The 12,674-nt window shown below is 43.6% G+C and overlaps 1 protein-coding gene across 3 annotated transcripts in view; it reads right to left on the bottom strand.

The window, feature by feature from the left end:
• Nucleotides 1–12,674, bottom strand: part of LOC119646928 (G protein alpha o subunit) — a 138,326-nt gene that overhangs the window by 96,660 nt on the left and 28,992 nt on the right. Inside the window, exon 1 of one of the 3 annotated variants that reach the window (XM_038047611.1) lies at nucleotides 1,352–1,469. The exons of the other annotated variants lie outside the window; for them this stretch is intronic. Within the exon in view, the coding sequence (XP_037903539.1) occupies nucleotides 1,352–1,469 (118 nt within the window). Of the gene's footprint in view, nucleotides 1–1,351; nucleotides 1,470–12,674 lie in introns of those variants that run through there. 3 annotated transcript variants of the gene reach the window in all.

The following is a 12,674-nucleotide window of genomic DNA, read 5'->3' as shown; positions in this document are numbered from 1 at the left end:
AGGATCAAAATAGTAAATATTGCGCCAGAGAATAGGAACTGATTTACTGGCGAGAGTTGTTCCGATCTCATGGGGTACAAGTGAGCTGATTTGTCTGGCATGACCTAAACACATTTTGGAGTCAACCTCGCATGTATTCGTAGGTTGACTAGAGACCAGACGACGATTCACATACTGGTATTTCGGGAACCAGTTTCTCCCCTTTCCAGCATTTCTTGTGAGATTATCAAAATGATTTACGTAAGCTTCGCATTCAATAAATTTCCACACTTCAAGATCAATTTAGGGGAGATTCAAAAGAATAAATAAAATAAATTAAATTTGGTGAACATGCATTGCCAGTGCTAGGCAAAACCAAGCTAGTAGTGATACAGGTATCGTGGGAAAAGGATTAAAATCTCATAATTGCATGCGAATAGAATATGTTGCTAAAAGCGAGTGATTTAGTCCCATCTTCCAACAAGTCATTTTGATCCAATGCAAATCAGGTCAGTCCTCCTTCCAACGTGCTGGGAAGCGCTAAGGAGCTGTAGAGAAATCTAAAGGACTATATTTATCGAGCGACCTATGTGGGACAATTAAATTCGATATGAAACTTAGTTTTTTGAACCCTGTGCCTTGTGGTATTCATTATCAGCCACTTTTGAGCGATTAGTTACCTTTAAAGGAATTATAAATATATCCTACTTGAAAGCTTGCTATAGGTTTCTGTGTTTTCCTAGGGTAACGAACGAATCAATATTCTCGTGTTTCAGGACTTTTTCCATCAGGTTTCAATAGGACCGTGTCGGAAATTACCTTACCACCGTTTTTGACTACTGGTAATGGCCTCTCTACCAAGAGCAAACAAAAAAGTTGAAAAACACAATCCACAATTTGGAAAGCAGATATAACGACGAAATATGATCAGAAAGAAGGCTCATTAATGGATGTTATTTTCAAATGTTCACACAAAGATAGCACCTAATAGCGTTTCCTGAAAATAATATGAGTCTTCAATCATAATCGATTTCAACATCATACATATAACGATATCTCCAGCTTTATATCCATAGCGTTGAGCAAAAAAAATCTCCTGAGAATACGATAGCAAGCGATATTACGTTTTCGTGATCAAAAATGACTGGAAATTGAAATAGTGGTTGGCTAATTCAAAGCTCGCATAGTTTCTCGCACACCCTGGCAAATCTTCAACAGCTGGTTACCACCACAAGTCCACCATTTGAAACGGAACCCTCCAACATATTCGCATGCGAAGGTGAAATACAGAAATTTCATCAGTTCTTCCACCCACTCGCTCCTTTCCTTCATTTCCTCTGACTCAGTCACTCCTACTCACACACTCACTCACCGAGTAAAAGGAGTTTGATATCCTTGGCGGCCTGAATTCCATCCTCTTTCAGGTTCCGTTCGATGAGACGACTTCTAGCGGCTGCAGCCCTCTCCTCAGCAGACTGTGCGCAGCCCATAGTGCGTATTGCTTCGACACAAAACGTTTTGAAGGTCGTTGGAATCGGCCGTGAATGGCCGAATAAAAAACACCACGAAAAAAAGATACAGGAGACAAGTTAAGAGATGATAAAATCTTCCCGTTCTGTCTTACGGGAAATGGTCTATTTTATGAATGCTCCTTGGGTTTTATTACTAATGGCACCGCTGATCCTTAGGCTTCTTCTAATCCATTGTCTTGGGAATGGGATCAACCATCAAAAACATTACAAGTTATACATTTTCGGATGCTTCCTTGCGAGCGAGCTCCTCGGATATCTTTGGCCAATTTACTGATATGAGCGTTACAATCACTTGAATCGATGGGGTTACTTTGTACAAATCACACTTGTGCAGGTAAATATTAATCTTGCGATAGACTGGACGGGATAATACAAATTACTTTCACCTCACGCTTCAGAATATATCACCACTGGTACCGCTGCGTGAAAAATCGATACTTTTGTTAGTCACGATCTGACTTTTCCGATGGGAATTTTCCTCGTCTCCAATTGCGGTTTTCGATTTTATCTTCCGGTTTTCGCGACTGTTACTACTTCTACACTTCAAGAGCAGTTACGGACTGGGAAAGCTCAAAAACAACTGGTTTCTTCGCGGATAGAATCAACCAGCAACCGCCATTTAAAATTTTCCTTTTAGGAACTGCCTCTTCTTCTTCCCGTCCACGCTCTCTAGCTTCAGTTTTTCCCGTGCCTGAAAACGTTAGTTCGAGCACCGTTATCCGCACTTTTCCGCCTAGCTACTATCGAATTGCACTATCTTTTTTATCCTTGGCGAACGTGCACTGAAAACCGCATTTAAGATACTCACGCTCCCAACGAGGAAACCGGATTTTCTAAGCGAATTTTCCGTGTGAATTTCGCGAAAACTAGGAAAAACGGAGCCGCCCTAAAAGCTTACACAGAGCACATACGACGACGACAACGAACACGACGATGACGATGTGGAGACGTGAGGAATAATGTAGAGAAAACAGGGGCAGCTCTACCACACACTGGAAAATCTGGCGCTGGCGCTGGAATTTTTCAACAACCCAACTTCCTTCGCTTTACTCCAAAAGATAACACTCCAACGCCTCAGCATGGGAAAAGTCAGAACATTTGCCGCCGTCAGATACAACACTCCAGTAGAAAGGTGCAAGTACGTATACATAACGGCACTTTCACACAAGAGGGTGGAAGCGTAACGCATGCGCCCACCCGAGCTCCACAAAAATCTTCTCAAGTGGTTGGATCACGCTGTGAAGCTGGGGCTGTCCGTTTTCCACGTTCCATATCGTTACAATATGTGCGATATTGGGAATCCACGGTATCCAGCCACAGCCGCGACAGTGGCGAGAAACCCAGAAAGATGTCACGAGGCCGATATGCGAACAATTGTTGGATGCTTGACCATCTACGGGGCCGCCAGCAATTGTATTATTGCGATTAATTAAAGTTGCCAAATCGACATGGAATTGTTCAATTGAGTTCTTTCAATGCACAGAGAATAATTGAATAGGGGAGAAGTGAAGGCAGAAAATTGAGCGATTCAAGAACGAACCGTTTTGCACAGAGTACAATTGCACATGATTGTGAATCAAGACAATCACCGAATCTAATCCGCAAATTATAAGATAACAGAAGAAATATTCAACCGTGACGCTAATCGCGAATGGTATAAAAAAGTCCTTTTTGTAAGTTCCGTGTCCAAAACGAGTGCACAAACTGTGATATCTTTAGATTGGCTAGCAAATATGGCCTGGGTACTTAGAACCATTTTTTTTTGTAGTAAACCCTTCCCTTGTTATTTAATTCCAACCATGTGGTAGGAAGCTTCAAAAAGGCCCATTTTCAGCCTCCTGAATTGTCAATTTGCGATGACAAAACTCTTTTTACTACTACTTTGTAGTTAAGGTCAAGCGTAGAATGCGAGGTAGGCTAATACGGAAAATAGCTTCCTACGAGCCAATATACTGTTCTCCGATGGGTTGATATGTGGCTCTCCAGGAGCCAAGCTTCTCATCTACAAAGACTGTTAGTGCGTGGTGGCGGGCAGAGCTTGCATCTCGATTAAGGAGTCGGAAAACACTTCCCCCAATCCAGGATGGTACGCGAACTGTGCCATTGGGTAGTTTAAAATCGAGGATAGCTGACTGTATTCGAACGAGACTTCACGCCTCAGTGAGTAAGCTTGACCTTCTCCCTCGACGATTACCTACCCTGCCGTGATGAAGGAGCTCAGTAAGGAAGATCCTTCAAGAAACGGGAGGTGACACCAGAAGCCAAGCGGTAATCCAAACCCCAAGCCAAGGTGTAACTACCGCGCCGAGGGCTAAATGGTCACAGGGGTTAAGATGTGGCCGTAAACGGTGAACTCTGATTACCAGGCGACCCCCAGTTTCAACTAACCTTGTCTCGGCAAAAAGGAGCTCTGCCTAGATCGACTTACTTTCCCCGATAAAACTGAGGCCATGGCAGCCAATTATGAGGAAACAAAAAAAAACAAAAACCTTTTAAAAACAATTCAATTAAACTTCGATCGTGACGATCCAACCCCGAATGAAGGTTCAACCCTAAGCTCATCGATGGAGATCCTGAGTTTAGACTCAGATTTTCCACTTAGGAACCAATCTAATTGGGACCCCCTTCCGTCAGCACTTCTGACCCCAGGCTCCGATCAGCGCCACCTGCTAAGGCTAAAATCTTGCCCAGAAGAAGAGCGGAAAGGAGCTGGGGTTCTGGAACAACTTGGTGCGCAAAATAACCTCTACACTTCCATCTGGATGCTGCTAGGTAGCAAAACATGGGAGAGAGCCGATAGGCCGGGAATTTTTCTCACTATCGGCGTTCCCGAACCTGATGTTAAAAAGGTTCGGGAAAAATCGAGCTACCGGCTCTACTATGGGCTGGGGACAGTCACGTTACAATTGTCGGCTCCTAAAACCATTGAAGGAGACATGCAGCCCTCGGCATTTATGTGATGGTAACACCACATCGGCCAAACTAACCATAAAAAGTCAACAGGGAGATAAAAAGATACTATGGTGCTCTGCATATTTCCCCTATGACGCAGAAGACGTTCCCAGTGGAACATTCATCAGAGCTATCCAATATGCCAAAAGTAGAGGCAAGGGGATAATAGCAGGATGTGATGTGAACGCTCACCATATATGCCATAATTTGGGTAATGAACTCACTTCTTCAACGTGGTCAGAGGAGAGGTCATCGACATCACGGTAGCATCCCCTGACATTGCGGCTTTGGTCGGAGAGTAGAGAATATCAAACGATATCATACTCTCGGATCACAGAAGCATTGATTTCGTAATGGGCATGGATCCACCTCCACCCACTCCATTTCGGAATCCGCGAAGGACAAATTGGGCAACGTATAAAATAGAATAGAGCGCCCGAGTCACGATCCTTGGGAAGTGCATCAAATCCATTGCTGGAATTGATAAGACAATCCAGGCAATTTGTGATGCGGCAAGACAAAATCCATTGCTGGAATTGATAAGACAATCCAGGCAATTTGTGATGCGGCAAGACAGAATGGAATCGAACCGCTGCTAATCAGTTGGATCCTTCACATGCTAGAGTGGAGAAAAATCCACATATTGGTCGGCCAAAAGTCTATTGAGGCAGGATGTCTTAGGGGCTACCCACAGGGAGGAGTTGTCTCCGCTGTTATGGCGTTTGGTAATGAATGCCCTGCTATGGCTCCTGGAGGACAAAAAAGTCTTTGCACAAGCAGTTGCGGACGACCTAGTCGTAATAATTACGTATGTGACCGCAAAGTGAATGCAACTCAGCATGAAATCCACAGTTGCTGCTTCCGCAATGGCCTCACGGTGAACGCTAGGAAGACTGGGCTAGTTATGTTCACTAGGAAGGTCAGGTGGGGCAGCTATACGCTACCCACCTTAGCATGCGCGGAAATCCAGCTGGCACAAACAGTCAAGTATTTAGGAGTACATTTCGACTCCAAGTTAACGTGGAAGCACCATATCCAGGAACAATATCTGAAATCCTGCAGATTGCTCTGGTGCTGTACGAATGCGATATGGCGGACTTTTACCAAAACGGATACACTGGATGTATACATCAATTTCAATTCAAATCTGATTTAAATCATGATTTAAGTCAAATGATTTAAATCAATCAACCCTGGAAGAGAGAAGTTAGAAAATCAAGCAATGGACCCAAAGTCCACATTGGCTTACTATGATCACAAGCACTATCTAAATTACGAACCCGAAAGGGAAGAGAACTGTCGACATGTGCCGAGAATGATATACCAGGAGCACATTCTCAAAGCCGCAACGAAAAGACGGAGAAGTTTGTGAACCTCGTAATCGCCTAAAATGAGAATCTCCAAAAACGACTGTGGAAAATATTAAAAAGCAAAGTAGGAGACTAAAGGAAATTCCTCACGATCAAAGCGAATGACCAGCCCCTGGAGGCGATCAAAAGCCACAAGTGTCGCATCAACTGCAGATTAACTAAGATATCAGTGGATATGCACAATGAGAAACCAAAGAAGAATATTACGGAGGACATTGCAGATGGAGAGCCTACCAAGATCCCCGAAGTAATCGTAGTGGTTATAGAGGCTGAACGGACAGGATGAAGCAAGGAAATGGACCTGCTGCTTATTGAGAAGGAAAACTAGACGATCTAGACCCGTATCTTCGAGGACTTCAGGCGGACAACAATTTGAAGATAAGTGCCATGTCAGAACAGGACGGCCGAATATTAATAGAGCCATACCTCATACGAGGCACTTGCATCATATTTAAATCCAAATTAAAGTATACGTATATGCTTTTCAGAATTTCTTACTGGAAATCTTACGACACTCCAAGTAGCATTGTAAAACGACGGGGGAACTCGGCACTTGTAGTATCAGATTACTTCCCAGAAAATTACAGTTTCTTACATCTCATCGTTGGACTGGTGAAGTACTGCCAGAGGAAAGCGCTACCGTTTCTCCTCGGCTGCGATGTCAACACACACAAAGACATCTAGGTAAGCAGTGTCATTAATGGCAGAGGTGAGTACCTCCTTGAATTTATCCGTAGCTATAGGATGAAAGTATACAATGTAGGAAATACGGCAACATTTGTGACTAGCAACAGCCAAAAGGTCCTAGATATAACTGTAGGGAACTTAGGAGCTGGAGATTGTCGGAGAAATCCTCCATGACAAATTATAAAATAATTAGATTCGCAGCAGCAATAGCTCATCTAGAGGTGAGCAGTGATATCAAGAACGAACTGGGACTGCTGGAGACAGTGGTGAAAGACCTCAAAAGAGACATCATAGACACATTTGAGATCAGCTGTCCGGTTATGGTTACCGCTTCATCAAGCAGGTATACCTTGCTGGACTAGGAGTCTAGCCAGAATGAGAAAATTCTTCAACCGGACAACACAACGAAACAGATAGAACAGTATCTTCTGTTTGCTTGAAAAAGGAAAATGGGACATTTACCAGGAATGATGTGAACAGGGCACATCCCTTCTCAAAACTCATTTTCCGCGTGCTATTCCATAGAGTGTCCCATGAGTTGGAGCTTAAGAGCTCACTTAAAGCCGTTCCAGCTGGTCGTAAGAAGCGACTAAAAGGATAAAAATTACTAGACTCACCACCTGCACATTTTGAAACTTTACTGCCAAAGAAACATCAACGACACCTCGTATAGGAACTGGCTTCACGAGAAAGACCTTTGGCTATCAAAAATGAGCTATGATGAACTTCTGGAATGTACCCCAGAATGTTCGGTTTCTTCAACTCGAGCGGGAATTCCAACGATACAAGTTCCATATTCTGGGTCTCAGCGCAGTAAGATGCTGAGACTTTGGAGAATACTCCCCAACCTCTTTCGGCAATGTGCTTTTAAAGGGAAAGTCGACGGGTAACAGACGCGAATCCGGCGCCCGATTGTTATTGATAGCTATCACAAGGCGGACTCTCTTGGCTTGGTAGCCGGTCTCTGACAGGATTCGGACTGCAAGATTCCGGTACAGGGTAAGGAGCATCACAATTGTATAGTGCTATACACCAACGGAGGCTTCTAATATAGTAGAAAATGATGTTTTCTACGAGCAATTACACGCAGTTTAGGATAGGCTTCCTAAAAGTGACATTGTGAGAGGGATGGATGATATGAATGCCATGGTGGACCGGGTTGACATCATCCTCGAAGGGGATCATCATCATTTGCCGCTTCTCGCAGGGCTTCCTCAAGTTCAATATAAAACATTTATATGATGCAGCTGTCGCTCGACGGTGGGAGAGCTAACTCGCTGATCGGGTGGTAAATGCGTCCAAGAATATTGATTAGCAATTGTCACCATGAATAATCCTCTTTTCTCGGACGGCTAGTTAGGTCGTTGACTTCATCTCGAAGGGTCATTATAAAGTCTGGCTGACCGCGGATACGTAAGGCTGCAACATTTGCGGCCCGGAGCGAAATCAGCCAAGGTAGCATCCTGTCACCGATACTACTTCTTAATGTCATCGGATGCCCCTTTCTTGCGCCTCTGAACTGAACTGGGCTGTGATCATTATCAATTTAGTTGTACAAACAAAAAGTAGAAGCAGAAGGTTCATGATATGATATATGACAATAAGTTCAATGGAGTCCTTGAATGAAGTCCTTACTGATCACTTTTAGTGGAATTGTATTTTTTTTTATTTAAAAAAATCAGCAGCATCATCTTTTGGTTTCCTATTACAAGCCATGGTATTCCAGCGTGCGGGTAGACTTTTCCTAATAAATAAAACTACGACTCTACCGTGAGCGAATAAAGTGCAAGCGGGCAATGTATACTGTTACGTTTTCTTGTAGGACTACCATATACTACAACATAGTACCTAGTCTCTCGCAGTCGACATCTCGATTTTAACAGTAACATTGAGAAACCTAATCTTTCATAGATGTTTACCTTAGCAGCTCAGCTATCGAATAGCATTCAACTTTGCCCCAGCATTTTTTTGTTCTTAATTGGCCTTTGGTAGCACGGTCTAGGTCAGGATGAAGTCGAGAAACTTCTAAATTATAATACTATCTAGCGTAGGTCATCTCATTTTCGATCGGTTTTTAAGTCGTTTTCCATCGGCCTGAATGTTCAGGCCAGCTTTAGCTAATAAACTACTATCAACGCCGGTTATACCGCCATCGAATAAAGTTCTTCTGCTGCTTCTTCACTAAGATTGCAAAGCCAATTGGATGGCGTCTTCATTTCGGACATGATCGCATCTTCTTCGCTCCTATTACCTCCGAACCATAGAGATCGCTCTCTATGAGACGGAGGACAAGATCGAAGAGGAGTGTCGAAAAGTTAGTGAGCGGTTTTGATGTCTCTACCACACTTCGAACATCGTTCTTTGAATCGAGCAGCTTAACTCAGTGCACGAGTTCTTCTCGCGACCTGCCTCGTGTTGCTCGCCAAGACTGTGGCAATAGAACCAGCAATTTGGCGGTAGGATATCCACTGTTCTGAATTTATAAATCTTTGTCCCGAGTTATCACAATCTCGACAGATGCCGGATTTTACCTGATACTAGCACTAAGTGCCAAGCATGTTGGCTCGGACGATCCTACCTACTTAAAAGACGCAGAATAGTGTACTCCTGCATGATTTGAACCAAACTGTGTGAGAGTCCCAGGACATGAAGAGAAGCCGTGAAGAATTTGGATGCGATACCTGTAGATGACAATATTATGGGAACCCACTCGAGATGCCGATTTTTTTTTTATTTCCCGAGCCAGTGACTCATAGTTCATCTTCTTCTCAACGTATTTCCGTCCAATGTTGCAATTCTGAGGATAGCAACATCAATAGTATATGCGAACGACCCGTCTAACAGCACGTCAGGCTTTTTGTGTTATATGTGGCGATCAGTCAGAACTTGCCGGTCCCAATTCGTATCGTAAGTAGAACTATCGAGTACTGCTTACGGCTCATATCGATCAACCGGACATGTACCATGCTTGTATGCAAGGTTTTGATGAATCACCTTACATACAGTATTATGCCTGTTCGTGTATTGAACCGACTCCATAGCAGTGCAGCCAGAAATGAGATGGTTCAACGTCTCTACTGCCAAATCACCGATTTTGCACAGGTCGTTCTCCACCAGCTCTATCATTATGAGCTTTTTATAAATTCGACCACGCCATCCTGAATCACACACAAAAATCCCTGTGTATTAGCAAAGAGCTCCCCAACCATCTGTTCGACAAATGGCTGCCTAAGGGAATTCACGTGCATTGCTTTCGACTTCCATTCATTCACTCAAGGTCTGACTTAACCCCACTCAGAGGATTAAGAGACCAATCGTACAAATTAAGTGCAGTCAGCCCACAGTCCGCCTTCCAAACAGCCGCATGCAAGGAACTCGCTTGCTCTTTGCTGTCAAAATAAACGCGGAGCGAGTTGACTTAGCGGTGATGATGCGTCATCACCTTAACCACGTCCTTGCCTCCGATGTCACGAAGCAGATTCGTCCACTCCACTGCAGAATTGGGGTGGGCATTCGGAATTTAAACATATTAGTCCGTATTCGCCGCTGGACGTCTTCCAGATCGGTTTTCGTCCGCGGCAATATTCCGACATGCGGCTCGTGATGACCTTTACAGATAGCTCGTATTCAACACTTGTCTAATCAAAATTCCATCCGAAAAATAATAATATAATAATCGTTGGCACAGCAATCCAATTGGATCAAGGCCTTGAAGTGTGTTAGAGCACTTCATTCAAGACCGTAACGGCACACTACAGTATAGCCTGTAGGAGGCAATGTGGTCGGCACTGCGCTCGCCCCAGATTCTTACCGTGATTTAATTCAGGTGATGATGATGATGACTCATTCACAGCTGAGTCGACTGGTATCCGACGTCAAATCACGATACAAATCCACTGCCACCAGTGATATTTGAACCGCGACCTTCCGTAGGACAGCCTTGTGCTCTAACCACTCAGCTATCCGGACACTTCCATAAGAATCTCTCAACTAAACATGTCTACTATTCGTAACAGACCACTAAGATGGCCATCAATACCAGCATACAACTTGATGTCATCTAAGAAGATCATGTGTGTCAGCTCCCACTTAGCATGTAGGCGATAATTGTTTGCGAAACCATTCTCTCTAGCATGATTCAGTAGCCATGAGGGTTCAATACCATATAGAACTAACAGGGACTCAATGAATCCTGCTGGAAAACGCATATTTCCGTATGCGAATCGGCTTTGAGGTATTGGCACCCTCAGATGAACGCACTGATAAGGTGTCCTTCCGTGACTGTCGCCAAGAACTTTATTAGTTTGGGATCAATACGATACAAACTTAGAACATCGATTAGCCTGGTATCCGGGACGCTGTCAAACGCCTTGCCATGATCGATATAGCAGCTAAAAAGATTTCCTTGGCCTCTAGTTGCCTGTCCGACAACTACCGAGCCAACAATGAGCTGCTCTTTGTCCCCCCCCCCCCCTCCCCGCTCTCTGAGGATTCGTTGAGTGATATGAAAAAACTCCGCTGGTTCCTCGCGTATGTTGCATTCTAAACACGTCTGGAGTGACTTTCGTCATGCCGTCGTACCGACTGCATACGACAGAAACTTTTCCCTTTAGTGTGCTCTGAATTTCAACTACGGGTGTTTCATTGGAGATGGCATAGTTCCTGTGAACCCTTTGCACTTTATTCCTCACACCCATCTGCTGGCATTGCTATTGCTGATTTGAATCAGCCTAGTAATATCCTACCTTATTGAGTTCCACTGACGTTTTTACTATTTTTCCTAAAAGAAAATGGAACAAAATTAAAATTCGAATACTTTTGCGCCACTGTTGACAAAAACACTTCAAAGTCACTGACAAAAACTATGCCAAGGGGAAGATGAGAATATGGTATACCTCGAAGAGTTTAAGAGTAACGAAGATAGACTCGAAGATCAACCACGTTCTTGATAAATAACTACCGTGGACATTGAAGCTTCACGTACCGCTGTTAATTCAAGTTGATCAGTCAGCAGCAGCTGGCTTTCCACTAAGTGAGACCTCTTCTGTACACTATTTGATGCGCTTAGAGGAAAATAACCCGGCTTGATAAAGTGGGAGTTGAAGCTATAACCAGCAATAACCTTGGAAACACTAGATCATATACCCTACTAAATTCCCTTTTCAATTTCTTTGTTAATCTTGGCTCTGGTGTTTACTTCCATGCACCTAGTAAGTAGTGCTGGACGAGACTTGGACATTTTATTCTTTAAACAGAACCATTTATAACCTTTACTGAGTTACCAACTAAATAAATAATTCGAAAATTTGAATCAGGAGCTGGAGAAATCAGGAGGATAAAATTATAGGGAGAGAGAAAAGAGATATGAACTTCAAAATTAGAAATTAGAACCTCCCAGAAGAATAGTTCCAACCATGAGTTATCGAGTTCACGCTTAGACATTGAACTTTTTGACAATCGATCAAAAGACTGTTTACAAAAGGTCATGCCTACCCTCACCTACGTATGTTGTATGAGTCATAATTCCGCCCCCAGAAGGCTAAACTATGGCAACTCTCACAATCCAGCATTGAATGTTTAGCTCTTGAATTTTAATTTCTTTTTGGTACTATATTCGGATGCATGAAATAGTACCAACATGATAATTGACGAATATCACATGGCTCCACGTCACACGCATACCACCCAAAACGTGGGAGTAAATCGTACACATTTACGAGTGGAAAGTGAAAAATGGGAAAAATCGAGCCTGCGAAGTAGGACTTGTCTCACTATGCGTGAAAAAAATTTCTACAACATTTCCAAATAACAATACATGCCGCACGACTACTATCACCGCCACACTATCGCTTCCAGGGAGAATTCCTATCAGCGAATTTTCCACAAGTGGAAATCATTGGAATCATGGACGCACGGCCAACTACGGAAAGTGGAAAATTGTGGAAGCTACTGGCGAATGTGTGTGGGGAATCCGTGCTGGCATGATACGGAAAAGGGTCTGCTAAATCTGCCATTGGCTTCCATACACAATAGTGTGTTCTTATGTCCCGGTGCCCCGCTCGGGGCTGTAAAAAGTCTTCCGCCCTCAACAACTTGGCGCTCCTCGGCTAAGGAACAACCTGCGATTTTTCAATAGACTAATTGTGCATGGCAC

The sequence above is a fragment of the Hermetia illucens genome, chromosome 1, assembly GCF_905115235.1.
Source record: "Hermetia illucens chromosome 1, iHerIll2.2.curated.20191125, whole genome shotgun sequence".
Lineage (NCBI taxonomy): Eukaryota > Metazoa > Arthropoda > Insecta > Diptera > Stratiomyidae > Hermetia > Hermetia illucens.
This window is presented reverse-complemented; position numbering and strand designations above follow the sequence as displayed.